This window comes from Scyliorhinus torazame, chromosome 6 (assembly GCF_047496885.1).
Source record: "Scyliorhinus torazame isolate Kashiwa2021f chromosome 6, sScyTor2.1, whole genome shotgun sequence".
Lineage (NCBI taxonomy): Eukaryota > Metazoa > Chordata > Chondrichthyes > Carcharhiniformes > Scyliorhinidae > Scyliorhinus > Scyliorhinus torazame.
Genome location: NC_092712.1, coordinates 154366012 through 154386636, shown reverse-complemented (window position 1 = coordinate 154386636; position 20625 = coordinate 154366012). Strand labels below are relative to the sequence as shown.

Below are 20625 nucleotides of genomic sequence, written 5' to 3'. Positions count from 1 at the left end.
AGGATCAAGGAGATCAGTGCCAGGACATCGTCGGGGGCAACTCGGTCCTAACCAGCAACGGGCCCAACAGGTCCACATATTTTTTGTAAAATTCACCGGGAAACCTTCTGGTCCCGGTGCCTTCACCGCCTGCATGCTCCCTATCCCTTTGGCCAGCTCCTCCAACCCAATCGGGTCCCCTAATCCCGCCACCAGTCCCTCCTCCACCTTCGGGAACTTCAGTTGGTCCAGAAAGCGGCCCATCCCTCCCTCCAGTGGGGGCTTGGACCGATGCAGTTCCTCATAAAAGTCCCTGAAGACCCCATTGATGCCAACCCCACTCCGCACCACACTCCCCAATCTCCCTAGCTGCGTCCCGCTTCCGAAGCTGATGCGCCAGCATCCGACTTGCCTTTTCCCCAAATTCCTAAATCGCCCCCTGGGCCTTCCTCCACTGCACCTCCGCCTTCCTGGTGGTCAACAGGTCGAATTTGGCCTGGAGGCGACGCCTCTCCCTCAACAGTCCCTCCTCCGGCACCTCCGCATACCTCCTGTCTGCCCTCACCATCTCCCCCACCAGCCGGATCAGGGGGCTACCCTCCCCCGCCGACTAGCATTAACCCCTCCTCGGCCAGCCACGCGCACATGCCCCACATGCCCCTCTCCCTCTGCTCTCTCCTCTCCTTGTGGGCCCTAATGGAGATCAGCTCTCCCCTAACCACCGCCTTCAGCACCTCCCAGACCATCCCCACTCGGACCTCCCCGTTATCGTTGGCCTCCAGGTATCTCTCTATACTTCTTCGGACTCGCTCGCTCACCACCTCGTCCGCCAACAGCCCCACGTCCAAGCGCCACAACGGGCGCTGATCCCTCTCCTCCCTCCAGCTCTAGGGCTACCCAATGCGGGGCGTGATCCGAAATGGCTATCGCCGAGTACTCGGTACCCTCTACTTTCGCAATCAGCGCCCTGCTCATAACAAAAAAGTCGATCTGGGAATAGGCCTTATGAACGTGCGAGAACAATGAAAATTCCCTAGCCCCCGGCCTTGCAAATCTCCAAAGGTCCACCCCTCCCATCTGATCCATAAACCCCCTCAGCACTTTAGCCGCCGCCGGCCTCCTACCCGTCCTAGACCTGGAGTGATCCAGTGCCGGATCCAACACTGTGTTAAAGTCCCCCCTCATTATCAGGCTCCCCACTTCCAAGTCCGGGATCCGACCCAACATGCACCGCATAAAGTTCTCATCGTCCCAGTTCGGGGCGTACACGTTGACCAGCACCACCCTTTCCCCTTGCAGCTTACCACTTACCATTACTTACCTGCCACCATTGTCTGTCACAATGCTCGACGCCTCGAACGACACCCTCTTTCCCACCAAGATCGCCACCCCCCGATTTTTGGCATCCAGCCCCGAATGAAACACCTGGCCTACTCACCCCTTCCTCAATCTTACCTGGTCTGCCACCTTCAGGTGTGTCTCCTGGAGCATGACCACATCCGCCTTCAGCCCCTTCAGGTGTGCGAACACCCAGGCCCGCTTAACCGGCCCGTTCAGCCCCCTTACGTTCCAGGTTATCAGCCGGATCAGGGGGCTACCCTCCCCCGCCGACTAGCATTAACCCCTCCTCAGCCAGCCACGCGCACATGCCCCACGCCCAGCCTGTTCCCCACGGCGGCAGACCCCTGTCCCAACACCCTCTACTCGCTCCAGCTCTCCCTTGACCATACCAGCAGCAACCCGGTCTCTCTCTCTCTCTCTCTCTCTTCCCCCCTCACAAGCTAGGGCCCCTCCTAGCTGCATTGCTCCCCCCATTGCACTCCCGCAAATCAGCTGACTCCTGCTGACCCCGGCTGCTCCCGCCTCTCCTTCGACTCCTCCCTTTGTGGGACTTCCCCATCCCCTCCATCACCCACCAGCAGGCTCTCCGCCTCCCCCTTCCATCCCAAGCGCGGGAAAAAACCCGCGCTTCCCCGCCCTGGCCCCGCCCCCTCCAGCCTTCAGCGTGGGAAAAAGCCCGTGCTTTCCACCTGCCCCACCCCACCTCTGTCGCAGTTCCTTTTACAGGCCCAGTCCCCTCACCCCCGACTCGGGCGTCCCCCTCCCCCGCGGGGCTCCATTCCCCTACCGGCCATCCACCCCCTACTCCGTTTACTTGCCCCCCTCCAAGAGCCCACCCGACAGACCCAACCAAAACAGTGCCCAACCCACCCTAACCACCCACACCGAACCAAAACTGAACAAGAACAAAGACCCCCCCCCATAAAATGTAACACAGCAACAGCAATCCCCGACCATCCCCAGGCCCAACCCCCCATCCTGACCCTCCGTTTGTGTCTAGCTTCTCGGCCTGAACAAATGCCCACGCCTCCGGGGACTCAAAATAATGTTGCTGGTCCTTGTAGGTGACCCACAGACGTGCCGGCTGCAGCATGCCAAACTTCACCCCCTTCCTGTGCAGCACCGCCTTCGCCCGGTTGTACCGGCCCTCTTCTTCGCCATCTCCGCGCTCCAGTCCTGATATACTCGAACCTCCACATTCTCCCACCTGCTGCTACTCTCTTTCTTGGCCCACCTGAGCACACACTCCCGATCAGCGAACCGATGAAACCGCACCAACACCGCCCGTGGTGGCTCATTAGCCTTGGGCCTCCTCTCCAGCACTCTATGGGCCCCTTCCAGCTCCAGGGGCCCCTGGAAGGACCCCGCTCCCATCAGTGAGTTTAACATGGTGACCACATAGGCCCCCACGTCCGACCCCTCCAGCCCCTCCGGGAGGCCCAGGATCCGCAGATTCTTCCGCCTCGACCGATTCTCCATCTTCTCGAACCGTTCCTGCCATTTCTTGTGGAGCGCCTCGTGCCCCTCCACCTTTACCGCTAGGCCCAAGATCTCATCCTCGTTATCTGCGATCTTTTGTCGGACCTCGCGGATCGGCATCCCCTGGGCCGTCTGGGTCTCCAGCAGCTTATCAATAGAAGCCTTCATCGGCTCCAGCAGGTCCGCTTTGAGCTCCCTGAAGCAGCGCTGGATAACCTCCTGCTGCTCCTGCGCCCACTGCATCCACGCTGCCTGGTCCCCGCCCACCACCATCTTGCTCTTCTTCCCTCGCACTTTCTTTGGCTTCACCACCACTTTTTTAGTCGCCCCGCTCCTGGTCCAAGCCATACACTGTCGGGGGAATGTTGCAGTCTTCTCCCCACACCAGGAAATGTCAAAAAAATGCCGTTGGGGGCCCTGAAAAGAGCCCAAAAGTCCATTTCAAGCGGGAGCTGCCGAACGTGCGACTTAGCTCTGCATAGCCGCAACCGGAAGTCCAGATTCATTTTCTAAGGGACCTGACTTCACTTTGTCCTAACTTCCTTTTATATGTTTAAAGAAGCTCTTATTGTCAGTTTTTATATTCTTCACTAGTTTGTCCTTGTAGTTTATTTTCTCTCTTTATTATCTTTTTTGTGGTCCTTTGCTGGATTCTGAATTTATCCCAGTCTTCGGAGCTATCACTGACATTTGCCTCCCTCGATGCTTTTTCTTTCAATTTAAATACTCTCCATAACCTCCTTGGTTAGGCAATGGTTGGTTATCCCTCTCTTGGAACCTTTCCTCCTTACTGGGATATGTTTTTGCTGAGAGTCATGAATTACCTCCTTAAATGTCTGCCAGTGCTTATTCATTGACTTGCTAATCTATCCACCCAGTCCACTTTAGCCAAAATTGTCCTCATTCATTGTGATCCCTTTATATAAGTTGAGCACAGTTGTTTCCGACCCAAGTTTCTCACTCTCAAACTGAATATGAAATTCTATCCTGTTTTGAACACTACTTCCGTGGGCATCTTTTACTCTGAGGTCATTTATTTATTTAATTTTTGTTTATAAATTTAGAGTACCCAATTATTTTTTTCCCAATTTTAGGAGCAATTTAGTGTGGCCAATCCACCTAACCTGCACATCTTTGGGTCGTGGGGGTGAAACCTACGCTGACAACGGCAGAATGTGCAAACTCCACACGGACACTGACCCAGGGCCGGGATTCGAACCTGGGTCCTCAGCGCCTCAGACCCAGTGTTAACCAGTGCGCCACATGCCGCCCTGAAGTCATTTATTAAACATGCCTCATTACCCATTACCAGATCCAAGATAGCCTGTTCCCTTGGTTGCCTCCATGACATATTGCTCTCTGGAACTATCCTAAATGCGGTCTGTGAATTTGTTGTTATAGCTACCCATACCAGCTTGATTAACTCAATCAAATTTAAGATTAAAGTCACCAATAATTCTACTCTACTCTTTTTACATGCTCCAATTTGTTGATTTCATGCAGTGTGGCTGCTATTTTGGGGTCTATACACTATCCCTACCAAAGTCATCTTTCCCTTGCTATTTTTCACCTCCACACAAATGACTCTCTATAATCTGAGTTTAGATCGTCTTTCACAATTGTTCTCATTTCAGTGCTAGCTCACCGCCTTTTCCTTCCTTCCTGTCTTTCAAAAAGGTGAAATATCCCTGAATATTAGGCCCCCAGCTTTGAACTCCTTGTAACCATGTCTCTGTAATAGCTATGGGGCTGGTTTAGCACAATGGGCTAAATAGCTGGCTTGTAATGCAGAACAAGGCAGCAGCGCGGGTTCAATTCCCGTACCGGCCACCCCTAACAGGCACCGGAATGTGGCAACTAGGAGCTTTTCACAGTAACTTCATTGAAGCCTACTTGTGACAATAAGCGATTATTATTATATCCATTTACCTCAATTTGCACTGTCAGTTCATCTACCTTATTCCGAATGTGTTGTGCATTAAGATACAAATACAAAGGCTTGCCTTTTTGCCATTTTTAATCATCCTAGCTTTTCTTTGTACCGTGGCCCTGTTTGCCCCTCACCCTTTATTATCCTGTCTACCATTTTTTCTATTTGCGATTCTTCTAGTACTCTCCATGTTTCACTTCTCTTTCACCCTGCTTCGATTCCCATCCCCTGACCATTCTAGTTTAAACTCTCCGCAGCCACACATTCGCCCGAGGACATCAGTCTTGGTCTTGCCCAACTGTAAGTGATCCAGGCTGTACTGGTCTCACCTCCCCCAGAACTGGTCCGAATGTCCCAGGAATTTGAAACCCTCCCCTTTGCATCATCTCTTTTCATCCAGTGTAGCCTGCTCGTTCTACTCTGACTGGCACTTGGCACTGGTAGTAATCCTGAGATCACTACTTTTGAGGTCCTACCTTTCAACTTACTTCCTAACTCCTTATATTATGCTTTTAGGTCCTCCTTTTTTTTTTTAAACCTATGTTTGAACTAATGTGTACCACAATCACTAGCTGTTCACCCTCCAGAATGTCTGTAACCATTCCGAGACATCATTGAGCACCAGGGTGGTCGCACACCATCTTGGAATCTTGCTTGTGGCCACAGAAACTCCTATCTATTCCCCTTACAATTGAATTCCCCTATAACTATTATGTTCCCTCAGATATTACTCCACCCCTGTGCCGCAGAGCCAACTGTGGTGCAACTAATTTGGCTATTGCTGCTTTCCCCTGAGAAGCCGTTCCCCTCAACAGTATCCAAAGCGGTATATCTGTTTTGCAGGGGAATGGCCGGAGGAGATTCCTGCACTGCCTGCCTAGTCATCTATCTGCCTGGTGGTCACCCATTCTTTTCCTGCCTGTGGAGTCTGAGGCTGTGTTGTGACCAACTCTCTATACGCGCTATTCACCCTGTGGATGCCCCACGGTGTCCCCAGCTGCCTATTCAGACCCGAAACCCAGGAGCTGTAGCAGGAGACATCTCCTGCAAGGGGCGGCATGGTGGCAGTGGTTAGCACTGCTGTCTTACAGTGCCAGGGACCCAGGTTGAATTCCGGCCTTCGGTGACTGTCTTGTGTGGAGTTTGCACATCCTCCCCATGAATGCGTGGATTTCCTCCGGCTTCCTCCGCAGTCCAAAGATGTGCAGATTGACGTTGCTGTGGAGACCTCAGGCGGCGGCCATGGTGTGAGTGGTCGCACACAGGACAGCTCCTGCTCGAAAGCCTAGGAAAGGGCTCATTTTACCCGATATTGAGCTGAACTTCAATGAAAAGAGGGAGTTGAAGGTCGGAGAGGTAGTTTCCCCCAGGAGTGGCATGCCCGCTGGTTATCAAATCCGGCAAAAGACGGTGCGAGGCCTGTGCAGGGAGAAACCCACCTGTAAATGGGAGGGGAACAAGGTCCGAATATATCAGGATATTGGAGCGGACTTTACAAAACGGCGGGCAGGGTTCAACAAGGCCAAGGTGGTGCTGTACCGGTGGTGGATCAGGTTTGGGGTGCTGACCCGGCAAAATTATGGGTGCCGTTTGAAGGCCGGGAGTACTACTTCGAGACCCCAGAAGTGGCCGAGGACTTCACTAAGCGGTATAAACTGGGGGAGAACTGAGTCGACAATCTTTGGGAACCTGGGTGCGGGCAGCACAGTTGTTAGCACAGTTGCTTCACAGCTCCAGGGTCCCAGGTTCGATTCCGGCTTGGGTCACTGCCTGTGCAGAGTCTGCATGTTCTCCCTGTGTCTGCGTGGGTTTCCTCCGGGTGCTCTGGTGTCCTCCCACAGTCTAAAGATGTGCAGGTTAGGTGGATTGGCCATACTAAATTTCTCTGTGTCCAAAATGGTTGGGTGGAGTTGCTGGATCACTGGGATAGGATGGATATGTGGGCTTGGGTAGGATGCTCTTTCCAAGGGCCGGTGCAGACCCGATGGGCTGAATGCCTTCTGCACTGTAAATTCCATGATTTTATGATGGTTGGGAACACGTTTGAAGTGGGGGTAGGGATTGGAAGAGTTTTGGAGGGGGTCCTTTTTTGGGTTTGCTGTTTACTATTGGGATTGTAAGGGATGGTAGGGGGGAAGAGTTTATGTGGGGATGGATGTTATCCCCCTCCTGTTTTATGGGGCTGTTTGTGTTTAGCATTTGTTTGTTTGCTTTTGGGGAGGTAGCCTGGAGTTCAGGAGGAGTCTTTGTTTGGGTGGGGGAGGGTAAGATCAGCTGGGAACGTTCTTCCTTGAGCTGAGGGGAGGGGGGGGGGGAGAGGAGGTATTTGGGAGTAGCCTTTGGGCAGGGGCTGCCACGCTAGCAAGTAATGCTGGTGAATGGAAGTGAGATGGGGGAGAAGGCCGAGAGGAGTTGGGAGGGGGGAGGGGGGTTGTTGCAACGTGGCAGGGGGTGAGTCATAACATGGTCAGGGGAGAGAAGGGGGCCATCTGATATGGGCTAGGTACAGGGTAGAATTAATTGAGTGGGCTGGAGCCAAGTGGGGAAGATGACGGATGGTAGACTGGATTGGAAGCGTAAGCTTCTCGTAAGGTTGGTTACGTGGAATGTTCGGGGAATTAATGGACCAGCTAAAAGATCGGGTTTTCACGCACTTCAAGAGCTTGAAATCGGGGATGGTCTTTCTGCAGGAGACAAACCTCTGCATGAAGGACCAGGTTAGGTTAAGGAAGGGGTGGTTTTCCACTCGGGGGTTTGATTCGAAATCGAGAGGAGTGGCAATTTTAATGAGTAAGAAGATGGGATTTGAGTGCGAAGGAAGTGAGGGATCTGGGTGGGAGATAGTGAGGCCACACCTAAGAGTATAGTGTTCAGTTTTGGTCTCCTTACTTGAGAAAGGACGTACTGGCACTGGAGGGTGTGCAGAGGAGATTCACTAGGTTAATCCCAGAGCTGAAGGGGTTGGATTACGAGGAGAGGTTGAGTAGACTGGGACTGTACTCGTTGGAATTTAGAAGGATGAGCGAGGATCTTATAGAAACATATAAAATTATGAAGGGAATAGATAGGATATATGCGGGCAGGTTGTTTCCACTGGCGGGTGAAAGCAGAACTAGGGGGCATAGCCTCAAAATAAGGGCAAGTAGATTTAGGACTGAGTTTAGGAGGAACTTCTTCACCCAAAGGGTTGTGAATCTATGGAATTCCTTGCCCAGTGAAGCAGTAGAGGCTCCTTCATTAAATGTTTTTAAGATAAAGATAGATAGTTTTTTGAAGAATAAAGGGATTAAGGGTTATGGTGTTCGGGCCGGAAAGTGGAGCTGAGTCCACAAACGATCAGCCATGATCTCATTGAATGGCGGAGCAGACTCGAGGGGCCAGATGGCCTACTCCTGCTCCTAGTTCTTATGTTTTTATGATTGTAAATAGGATATTGGAAGGGACGCCGGTGGTGTTGGTAAACGTGTATGCACCAAATTGGGACAATATGGGTTTTATGAGGGGGTTGCTGACAGTGATCCCGGATTTGGCCACGCACCAGTTGGTCATGGGAGGAGATTTTAATTGTGTCCTCGAGCTGAGGGTGGGTAGGTCAAACCCCAGGTCCGTGGGTAGGGTACGAATGGCAAGGGAGTTGGGTGGGTTTATGGAGAGGATGGGTATGGTGGATCCATGGGGCTTTCAGAGCCCAGGGGGAAGGCTTTTTTTCCCTTTTTTTCACATGTCTATGTGGTGTATTCAAGGATTGATTATTTTTTGGTGAGCCGGGAGATTTTGGTTGGGGTGGAGGGCGCAGAGTATGCGGGGATATTTATCTCGGACTATGTGCCCCACTGGCTGGAGATTCCGGTTAGACTGGGACGAGAGCAGAGGCCGGGGTGGAGGTTTGATTCAGGGTTGCTGGCAGATGGAGATTTTGTGATAAGGTGCGGGCGGCGATTAAGAAGTATGTGGAGTTGAATCAGAATGTGGAGGTGTCGATGGCCATTTTTGCGAAGCACAGAAGGCAGTGGTCCTGGGGGAAATTATTTTGTTTAAGGCTCTCGCGGATAGGGAAGGAATATGACCGCATAGTGCCCACCACAAAGGGACTGGTGAGGAGGAAAATGTTGCAGGGGCAATTTGACAGGCAGACAACAGGGAGGGCGGTAGGGCACGAGGATGCAATATGAATATGGGGAGAAGGCGAGCCGCCAGCTGGGTACCCGGCGGAATTTTATAAGGCGTTAGTGATGGACCTGGCCCCACATCTGTTGGGGGCTTTTAGTGAAGCGCCGGAGAAGGGGGAGCTGCCGGAGACAATGATGCAGGCAGTAATTCTGCTAATCCGGTAAAATGTGGGTCGTATAGGCCCATGTCACTGTTGAACACGGATGTGAAAGTATTGGCTGAGTTGTTGGCTGGGAGGATGGTGGTTGCAGAAGATCAAACAGGCTTTGTGAAGGGCAGGCAGCCCGTGAGTAATATGAGAAGGTTGTTGATGTAGTTATGAATCAGCCAGGAGCTCTGGTACCATGGACGCGGATAAGGCATTTGATCGGGTGGAGTGGCGGCACTTATTCGAGGTTCTGGGAAGGTTTGGGTTTATAAGACCATAAGACATCAATAGCCGAATTAGGCCACTCGGCCCATCGCGTCTGCTCCGCCATTCAATCATGGCTGATATTTTTCTCATCCCCATTCTCCTGCCTTCTCCCCATAACCCCATATCCCCTTATTAATCAAGAACCTATCTACCCCTGTCTTAAAGACACTCGGTGATTTGGCCTCCACAGCCTTCTGTGGCAAAGAGTTCCACAGATTTGCCACCCTCTGGCTGAAGAAATTCCTCCTTATCTCTTTTAAAGCATCGTCCCTTTAGTCTAAGATTGTGTCCTCTGGTTCTAGTTTTTCCTACAAGTGGAAACTTCTCTCCACGTCCACTCTATGCAGGCCTGCAGCGTCCTGTAAGTTTCAATAAGATCCCCTCTCATCCTTCTAAACTCCCAACGAGTACAGACCCAGAATCTGCAACCGTTCCTTATATATCAAGCTCTTCATTCCAGGGATCATTCTTGTGAGCCTCCGCTGGACTCTTTCCAAGGCTAGCACATCCATCCTTACGGGGCCCAAAACTGCTCACAGTACTCCAACGGCGTCTGACCAGGTTCAGTTGCTATATGTGGCACCAAGGGCGAGTGTGAGGACGAATAACGTGAGCTTGCGAAGCTAGGATTTACACGGGTACGAGACAGGGTGCCCGCTGTCGCCGTTGTTATTTACGCTGGCCATAGAGCTGTTGCCGATGGTTCTTCAGGGGTCGGCGGGATGACGGGGGATTATGAGGGGACAGAGGGAGCATTAGATGTTGCTCTATGCCAATGATCTATTGCTGTATGTTTCGTACCCGCCTGACAGTATGGGAAGGGTCATGGGCTTGTTGGGGAGACTTGGAGGGTTTTCGGGGTATAACTGAATGTAGGGAAATGCAAGGTTTCCCGGTGAAAGAGCTGAATGATTGGAAATTGGACAGTCTTATTTTGGACTTTGTATGGGTGTGCAAGGTGCCGAGGGATGGGAGGACCCTGTTACAGAGGAAGCGGGGTGTTGGCGTTGCCGAACCTGCTTCATTATTACTGGGCGACTAATATGGAAAAGGTGTGCGATGGTGGAAAGCAGATGGGAAAGACTGGGTTAGGGTGGAGGAGGAATCTTGTAGGGGATCTAGCTTAAGGGCCATGGTGACGGCAGTGTTGCCAATGGCAGCGAGTAGGTATTCGGGGAGCCCGGTGGTGCAATCCATGGTGAAGATTTGGAATCAGTTGAGGAGGCATTTTAGGGTGGAGGGGATGTCAGAGTTTGAGCCGGGGAGGATAGATAGTGTGTACAGGAGGTGGAGGGAAGTGGATTGGTCAAGGTGAGTGATCTGTATTTGGAGGAATGGTTCGCCAGTTTGGAGGAGCTAAGGGAGAGGGTAGAGCTGCCAAGGGGGAGTGAGTTCAGGTACTTGCAGGTTAGGGACTTTGCGTGAAGAGTCTGGAGGCAGTTCCCTAGGTTTCCGGGATATACCCTCCTGGACCGATTGCTGCTCCAGATATAGAGGGGGAGGGAAGAATTGGGGATATATACAAGTGGCTGGGGGAGTAGGGAGGTGAACGGGTGGTGAAGGTCAAGGAGAAACAGGATGGGGAGTTGGGAGGGGAGATCAATTGGGGACTATGGAATGAGGCACTGCGTAGGGTAAACGGGACCTCCTCTTGCGCAAGGATGAGCCTGATACAGTTTAAGGTGGTGCACAAGGTACATATGCATTCTCTGGCGAGAATGAGCAGGTTCTTCCAGGGGGTGGGAGATGAGTGTGAGAGGTGTGGGCGGGGGCCATCGAATCCCACGCACATGTTCTGGGGTTGTGAAAAATTGGAGAGATTCTGTGCAGGAGTGTCCTAGCCAGGATAGTGGGGGAGGAGATGGACCAGATCCCTTGGTGGCAACCCCGGCGATCATGGAGAAGATGAAGGTCGATGTCATGGTCATCACCTCTATGATTGCCCGGCGGCGAATTATACTGAAGTGGCGGTCGACATCGCCACCTGGGGTAGCAGCTTGGTTGGATGACCTGTACTACTTCCTGCGGTTGGAGAAGATAAAGTATGAGCTAAGGGGCTCAACACAGGTGTTTGAGAAAAGGTTGGGGATCTTCGTGACCGTGTTTGAGCAGTTGTTCATTGGGGGTCGGGAGGGGGAGGGGGGTTGAAAAAGGTGAAAAAAGTTACACAAACTGTATAGTTGATGGTTGGGCAGCATGTTTCCCGGGGTGTTTATTTGCTGTAACCTATTTTGATACATGTTTTTAATAAAATACATTTTTCAAAGATGTGCAGATTAGGTGGGTTGGCCATGCTAAAATTGCCCCTTAGTTTCCAGGGATGTGCAGGTTAAGTGGAGTTGCGGTGATAGGGTGGGTGTGTGGGCCGAGGTAGAGTGCTCTTTTAGAGGGTCGGTGCAGACTTGATGGGCCGAATGGCCTCTTGTGCACTGTAAGGACTCTTATGGTTCCATTCAATTCTGTGGTTCTGCACACATGCTGGCCTTGGGCACTGGAAATATTCCCAGCTTCCTGCCTGGAGCACAGGAAGTATACCATAGCTTGAAGCTCTTCTGCTTCACTTACCCCTTGCTGTCAGCACGATAAAAGCCTGTGATTCAAGATAGACGGTTAACGTTTTTTCTGGTGCTCCCGTAATATCTCATCTATAATATTAGTATTTACGGTTCCATATGGATGACTGTTATGTTTATGTTCTGATTACATTTTTGAACGATTTCCATGCCATTATCGACATTTTTAACATTTGTTTTCAGAATTTTATGCTGTTTCCTGAAAAGTTTCCTCTGTTGTGTAATTTGAATGGCATTAGTAGTTCATTCAAGTAGTCATTTTTTGTCAGTTTAGACAGTGAATGCTGGCATACTAATTAATTGTGGGTTTGGCAGAACCAAATCCCCAAGATATGCAGTCATTTTCTAGCAGGGTCACTGGTAGTTTGTATTTGTTAACTATAATAACTTTGTTAACTATAACTTCTTTCCTCCGTATGAGCCACATACCAGTTTTCATATCCTCTGCAAGCCCCTTAATCATGGCCATTACATTTAAGTCTAAATCATCACAATATACTGCAAACATCAAAGGACTGAACACCGCAGAAACATATGGGATAAACAACCTTCCAATCCCAAATCACAATCCGTTTACCATAACCTTTCACTTCCTGCCAATTAACCTATTTTCGATCCAAATTTCCCCTAGGATTCCCGAGCTTTTAATTTTCTGATGGTGTCATGTGGGACCTAAAGCTTTGCTAAAATCTACGTAGACCACATCAAATGCACCATGCTAGTCGATCCTCCTGTTCCCTCAATATTTTTAAAAAATAAAGTGTGTGTTTCTGCATTGACCACTTTTTCAGACAATGTGCTTCAGACCTCCCAACACTTTCCAGCTGGAAAAAAAATCTCTGCTCCTCTGATCTTTCTCCAGTAGATGTTTATCTGAAGCTAAACTTGGAGTAGAGCACCAGCAATGATGCTGTGCAATTTTAAGCTTGTTTTTGAAAAATCACCACTATTCTTAGAAGTCCCCCTATACCAAAAAGGGCCGACATTCTAAATGGTGATCAGGGATTCTCACTCCCCGACTCCGATGCAAGCTTCAGTGGGTGCTATTCAGGTCAAACTATATTCTCAAGTTATCCCCTGGTATAACCCATACTTTCACCGAAGATTTCATCTACTTGCCACTTAGTAGCATCGATCCTGGGTCCCGCATTGCTAAGTAAGTAAAGTAGACTTTGGAATAACCACTGTTTCAGGTTAAAACTTTTAAGTTATTTTATTATTATATATATTTTTAAAAAAAGATGCAATCACTGTCTTTACAGAAAAGTAAAAAGATGTTGCGTCTGGATCCTTCTGGTTGGTTGAAGGGACCTTCAGGCCCAACTTGACAATCAATCTTCTTTAAAGTCTGGTCTTCTTAAGATGTATCAGCTATTTTAGCTCAGCTGCTCTGCCCTGTCCATTTCCCATGGCCGAGCTGATTGTGATCTGAGTCTAGCTGCTTGTTCCTTCTCTGCTTCTCTCTCCCTCCCTCTGAGCTCTGGTCCCGGATCTGGATCTGAATCTGATAGTTCCTGCCCTGGTCTCGAGGTTTATATTTGCTTTCTAACAATTACGTTTTTTGATGTTATTGTAAAGTAACTCTTATTTTCTTTGATTGTAAAAAGTACCTTTTGATCTAAACCTTTTAATCCAACTAAGTATACATTTTGACATTACTTCATCTCATAGATCTGATTACATTGTTTCCTTTGTGGTGTTCAAAATGCTTTAGTTTCAATAGGTGTTACTTTTAATTCCTGTCATTTCTATAGTTTTATTTTCCAATTGTGTCCTCAGCTCAATTTTGACTTTGATTTTGGCTTTGATATTATGTTTCTCATAGACTAAGAGCCTTGAGTTTTCTTTAATTTACCTGGTATTAGCAAATTTTCACCCTTCGAATTATCACAAAATTCAACTGAACTCATCCATTCTTTTCCAGATCCTTACTAAGTTTAATTACTTTCAATGAAGGTGTGAGCCATTGTTTTTGGCTTCATTCAAAATCCTGTTTGTCTTGTTTGCTGAGCCTGCTTGACCAAGGATATCTGCATTTTACAATCCTGCTCTGGCAGCTGCTGTTAACCCTTTGTGGGATCTTTCCCTGCATCCTATCATGTTTCTCTCAGACCAGATATTGCCAGACTTCCATGTTTCAAATGACACATTTTTCCATATTATCAATTACAAGCTGCAGAAGATTGCACTGTTCATGGATATTTCAGACTAAGGATGAATAAATAGAACGGAAGTCCACTCTGAAAAATCCTATCCATTTTAAAACAGGGGAGTGTCAAGTTTGGTTCTGTACTCCCCTCACCAAATGATTTTCACCGATGTTTCTGGTTCTATTTTTCAGCTGCTGCAGAGCCAGAATGTGAAGTGGAGAAATCTGAAGCTGCTCCAAGTACCAATATTGAACCTGTCACAGGTAAACATTGTTAATTTATTCATAATTTTTCTTCCCATCCATTGACAGGGATCATGGTTTCAAACCCATTTGACTCTTATGTTGGCAGTTTATTAATTTGTGCCAAAAAAAATGGCTATTGTATTTCAGAATACAATTTGTTCCTCAGTGCAGGAGCCTTAGATTATTTTAATACAATAAATTTAGAGTACCCAATTCTTCTTTTTCCAATTAATGGGAAATTTAGCATGGCCTACTCACCTACCAGGCACATTTGTGGAGTGTGGCGGTGAGACCCACACAGGCACAGGGAGAATGTGGAAACTCCACACGGACAGCGACCCGGGGCGGGATCAAACTAAGGTCCTCGGTGTCATGAAGCAGAAATGCTAACCACCGTGCCGCCCGCAGGAGCCTTAGATGCTGAGAGGTTCGGGCAGCATGGTGACGCAGTGGTTAGCATTGCTGCTTCACGGCACCGTCCCAGGTTCGATCCCGGTTCTGGGTCACTGCTTGTGTGGAGTTTGCACATTCTGCCTGTGTTTGTATGGGTGTCGCCCCTGCAACCCAAAGATGTGCAGGGTATGGCCATGCTAAACTTGCTCCTTAATTGGAAACAATGAATTGGATACCCTAAATCCACTTGTAGGAAAAGCTAGAACCAGAGGACACAATCTCAGACCAAAGGGCGATCCTTTAAAACCGAGATGAGGAGAAATGTCTTCAGCCAGAGGGTGGCGAATCTGTGGAACTCTTTGCCGCAGAAAGCTGTGGAGGCCAAATCACTGAGTGTCTTTAAGACAGCGATAGATAGGTTCTTGATTAATAAGGGGATCAGGTTCTTGATTAATAAGGGGATCAGGGATTATCGGGAGAAGGCAGGAGAATGGGAATGAGAAATATATCAGCCATGATTGTATTGCAGATCAGACTCGATGGGCCAAGTGGCCTAATTCTGCTCCTATGTCTTATGGTCCACCGTAAAGACTGATACAAAATATCTATCTGTTTAATTCCTCTGCCATTTCCTTGTTCCCCATAACCATCTCCCGAGATTCATTTTCTCAGGGACCTATGTTCTCTTTGGCTTCTTTCTTCCTTTTTATATATTTAAAGAAGCTCTTGTTGTCAGTTTTCATATTCTGCGCTAGTTTGTCCTTGCAGTTTATTTTCTATATTTATTATCTTTTTAGCCCTTGCTGGATTCTGAATTTATCCCAGCCTTCAGAGCTATCACTGACTTTTGTCTCCTTAGATTCTTTAAATTTCAAGTTAATAATCTCCTTAAGTCCCTTCGTTAGCCATGGTTAGTTTATCCCTCTCTTAGAACCTTTCCTCCTTACTGGGATATGTTTTTGCTGAGAGTCATGAATTACCTCTTTCAATGTCTGCCTATGTTTGTTCACTGTCGTTTTTGCTAATTTATCCACCCAGTCCACTTTAGCTAACTCTGTCCTCATTCATTGTGATCCCTTTATATAAGTTGAGCACAGTTGTTTCCGACCCAAGTTTCTCACTCTCAAACCGAATATGAAATTCTATTATGTTTTGATCACCTCTTCCTTTGGGATCTTTTACTCTGAGGTTGTTTATTAAACCTGCCTCATTACCCATTACCAGATCCAGGATAGCCTGTCCCCTGGTTGCCTCCATGACATATTGCTCCAGGAAACTATCCCAAATGCAGTCTGGTGTTATAGCTACCCATACCAGCTTGATTAACCCAGTCAGCATGAAGATTAAAATCACCGATAATTATTGCTCTATTCTGTTTACATGCTCCAGTTATTTGTTAATTTATACTCTTTCCTACAGTGTGGTCTATACTCTATCCCTACCAGTGTCGTCTTTCCCTTGCTATTTTTCACCTCCACACAAATGAACTCTACATAACCTGATTCTAGATCGTCTCTCATAACTGTCTTTATTTTAGTACTACCCCACCACCTTTTCCTTCCCTCCTGTATTTCCCAAAGGTCAAATATCCCTGAATATTAGATCCCCAGGTTTGATCTCTTTGTTATTTTTTAATTTAAAGAGCACCCAATTATTTTGTTTCTAATTAAGGGTCAATTTAGTGTGGCCAATCCACCTAACCTGTACATCTTTGGCTTGTGGGGGTGAAACCCACGCAGGCAAGGGGATAATGTGCAAACTCCACACAGACAGTAACCCAGGGCCGGGATCGAACTGTGGGATTCTATGGTTCTTTTCTATTCTATGGTTCTGCACACTTGCTGACCGTGGGCACTGGAAATGTTCCCAGCTTCCCACAGGGTGCACGGGGCGCACACTATGGCTTGGAGCTCACCTGTCATGACTTACCCTTGAAACCGGCAGCAGTCACCATGATAAAAGTCTGTGATCAAGATAGACAGTTAATGTTTTTTCCGATGCTCTCGTAATATGTTATCTATAATACTGGTATTTATGATTCCAAATGGACCACTGGCTGTTATGTTTTATATTCCGAAAACATGTTTGAATGATTTCCATCGATCCCAGCCCCCGGTCACTGCCTGTGTGGAGTTTGCACATTCTCCCCGTGTCTGCGTGCGTCTCACCCCCACAAATCCAAAGATGTGCAGGGTAGGTGGAATGGACATGCTAAATTGTACTTAATTGGAAAATTAAAATTTGAATGTTTCCATGCCATTATCGACATTTTAAAATTTGTTTTCAGACTTTTATGCTGCCTCCTGAAAACTTTCCTCTGTTGTGGTGGAATTTGAATGGCAATAGTGGTTCATTCAAGTAGCCACTTTTTATGTCAGTTCAGACAGTGAATGCTGGCATGCTAATTAATTGTGGGTTTGGCAGAACTAAATTCACTAGATATGCAGTCATTTCAAAGTACCCAATTAACTATTTTTCCAATTAAGGGGCAGTTTAGAGTGGCCAATCCACCTAGCCTGCACATCTTTGGGTTGTGGGAGTGAAACCCATGCAAACACGGGGAGAATGTGCAAATTCAACATGGACAGTGACCCAGAGCCGGGATCGAACCTGGGACCTCAGCGCCGTGAGGCAGCAGTGCTAACCACTGCGCCACCGTGATGCCCGTAGTCATTTTCTAGCAGGGTCATGAGTAGTTTATCTTTGTTAACTATAAAAAATAAATTTGTCAACTACAACTTCCTCACTATCAACCCCACCTGAGTTTTCATATCCTTTGCAAGCCCCTTAATCATGGCCGTTACGTTTAAGTCTAAATCATCAAAATATACGACTAACAGCAAATGTTTGAACACCGTAGAAACATACAGGAAAACCAGCCTTCCAAACACTTTTTTTCATATATTTTTTTAAAATTTAGTGTACCCAATTCACTTTTTCCAATTAAGGTGCAATTTAGTGTGTCCAATCCACCTAGCCTGCACATCTTTGGGTTGTGGAGCGAAACCCACGCAAACACGGGGAGAATGTGCAAACTCCACATGGTCATTGACCCAGAGCCGGGATCGAACATGGGACTTTTGTGCCGTGAGACAGCAGCGCTAACCACTGCGCCACCGTGCTGCCCCGATCTTCCAATCACAATACGTTTACCATAACCTTTCACTTCCTGCCAATGTTTCAGTTTTCGATCCCCTAGGATCCCCGAGCTTTTAATTTTCTGATGGTGTGTCATGTGGGACCTTGTCAAAACCTTTGAAAAAAACTCTGTAGACTGTTTCAAAGGCACCATGCTAGTCGATCCTCTCGAATGTTTTTAAATACATGCGAGTGTTTCTGCATTGACCACTTTTTCAGACAGTGAGCTTCAGACTTCCCATCACTCCAGGTGGCAAAATTCTCGGTTCCTCACTAATCTTTCTTCAATAGATATTTTTCTGAAGCTAGGCTTGGAGTAGAGCACCTTTAATGATTGTGTGCAATTTGAAGCTGCAGACGTTTACGCTGTTCATGGATATTTCAGACTAAGGATGAAAAAGTGTAAGATAAGTCCACTCTGGAAAATCCGATCAATTTTAAAACAGTGGAGTGTCTAGTTTGGATCTGTACTCTGCTCACCAAATGATTTTCACCGATGTTTCTGGTTCTATTTTTCAGCTGCTGCAGAGCCAGAATGTGAAGTAGAGAAATCTGAAGCTGCTCCAAGTACCAATATTGAACCTGTCACAGGTAAACATGTTACATTTATTTGCCATTTTGTTCCTCCCACCCATTGATGGGGATCATGATTTCAAACCCATTTTATTTTTATTTTTTAAATATAGAGTACCCAATTATTTTTTTCCAATTAAGGGGCAATTTAGCGTGGTCAATTTATCTACTCTAAGGGCAGCACGGTGGCGCAATGGGTTAGCCCTGATGCCTCACGGCACCGAGGTACCAGGTTCGATTCCGGCTCTAGTTCACTGTCCGTGTGGAATTTGCACATTCTCCCCGTGTTTGCGTGGGTTTCGCCCCACACCCAAAGATGTGCAGGCTAGGTGGATTGGCCATGCTAAATTGCCCCTTACTCTGCACATCTTTGGGTTGTGGGGGCGAGACCCACGCAGACACGGGAGAATGTGCAAACTCCACACGGACAGTGACCCAGGGCTGGGATCGAAGCCGGGTCCTCGGCATTGTTAACCACTGCGCCGTCTTGATTTCAACCCCATTTGACTCTTATGTTGGAAGTTTATTCAATTGTGCCACAACAAAATGGCTATTGTATTTCAGAATACAGCTTGTTCCTCAGTGCCAGGAGCTTAGATGCTGAGTGGTTGTTGTTCCCCATTTTGAGTGAGTCTAGGACCAGAAGGAATAATCTCAGAGTAAGGGGCTGCTCATTTAAGACAGATGAGGAGGAATTTCTTCTGAGGGTAGTGAATCTGTAGAATTCTTTACCGCAGAGGGTCATAGAGGTTGGTTCTATGGTTCTTTTCTATTCTATGGTTCTGCACACTTGCTGACCGTGGGCGCTGGAAATGTTCCCAGCTTCCCGCGGGGCGCACAACATGGCTTGGAGCTCTCCTGTCATGGCTTACCCTTGAAACTGTCTGCTGTCACCATGATGTAAGTCTAATCAAGATAGTCAGTTAATGTTTTTTCCGATGGTCTCGGAATATGTTATCTATTTTTTTATTTTTTTTATTCTCCTCCATTTTCACATTTTCTCCCACATTTACATCCATCAACAATAAACAATAATCAGCAAGATATGTCAGTCCCCATAATAACAACAATGATCCCATCTACCCACCAACCCCCAAACCTCAACCCGCATGTTTACATAAACAAATGACAAAAATAAATCAGGGATTACCCGTAGTCACCCTTAATCTTACACAGCTCTCCCCCCCCCCCCCCCCCCCCCCCCCCCCCCCCCAAAGGTCTCCAGCTCCTCCTGTCCACTGCCTCTTGTAAAACTCCTCCCCCTACCCTCGGTTCCTTCCCCCCCCAACTTTCCACCCCGGCTAGACCACTTGGACCCTGTTCTGCCAGGCTCCGATGGCCGCAGCCCCCCCCCACCTCAGTCCCGTTCACTGGCCGGCACAAACCAGCCAGTGTGGAGGCCCCCGCCCGGGTCCCTTTCCTACTTGCCCGGCCCCAGGAAAGCCCAAAGATCCCCTTTTAGCACACAAACCCCGCATATCCACCTACACCCCAAAGAACTCTCATTTCGAGTGAAAGTCCCGTCCCTTCCCTTGTCCAAATATATACCACCTTGGCTCCTTTAATCTCTACACCCGCGCGCAGTGATACAAAAAAGAAGAAAATACAGTCATGAGGTTACATCGGCACATGGCCATTCCTCAATTTGTCAGTTCTGACACAGTCCTTCTGCTTTCGCAAACTCCTCCGCTGCTTCTGCCGTTCCAAAATAAAAGTCCCTGAGCTTGTAAGTCACCCTCAGCTTCGCTGGATATACAATGCTGCACCGCACCTTGCTAATGTACAGTGCCCTCTTCACCCGGTTGAAGGCAGCCCGCCTCCTTGCCAGCTCCACCGTAAAGTCCTGGTATACACGTATACCAGCTCCAGCCCACTGCACCATCCGCTTCTGCTTGGCCCAGCTCAGGACCTTCTCCTTCACCCTGTACCTACGGAAGCACAGAGTCACTGCCCTTGGCGGCTCACTCGCCTTTGGTACAGGCCTCCACGACCGATGAGCCCGATCCAGTTCATATCGGGAGGGGTCCTCCCCCTCCCCCAGTAGTTTTGCCAGCATCGCGGCAAAATACTCAGTCGGCTTCAGTCCTTCAACTGCTTCGGGCAGCCCCACAATCCTCAAGTTCTGTCGCCTGGATGTATTTTCCAGGTCTTCCATTTTTCCTCGCAGATCCTTGTTAGTATCCATCACCTTCCGCATCTCTTTCCCCATCGAGGCAAGTTGATCACCGTGCTGCAATAA

General features: G+C 48.3%; 1 protein-coding gene across 18 annotated transcripts in view; it reads left to right on the top strand.

Annotated features, from left to right (window-relative positions):
• The window catches only part of LOC140425085 (uncharacterized), a 243230-nt gene that overhangs the window by 54793 nt on the left and 167812 nt on the right, over window positions 1–20625 (top strand). For 10 of the 18 annotated variants that reach the window (XM_072508974.1, XM_072508971.1, XM_072508968.1 and 7 more), the window contains exons 10-11: window positions 14229–14300; window positions 18333–18404. The exons of 2 other annotated variants lie outside the window; for them this stretch is intronic. In XM_072508974.1, coding sequence (XP_072365075.1) covers window positions 14229–14300; window positions 18333–18404 — 144 coding nt within the window. The remainder of the gene's footprint in view (window positions 1–14228; window positions 14301–18332; window positions 18405–20625) is intronic. 6 more of the 18 variants (XM_072508975.1, XM_072508972.1, XM_072508969.1 and 3 more) reach the window with 1 other exon arrangement.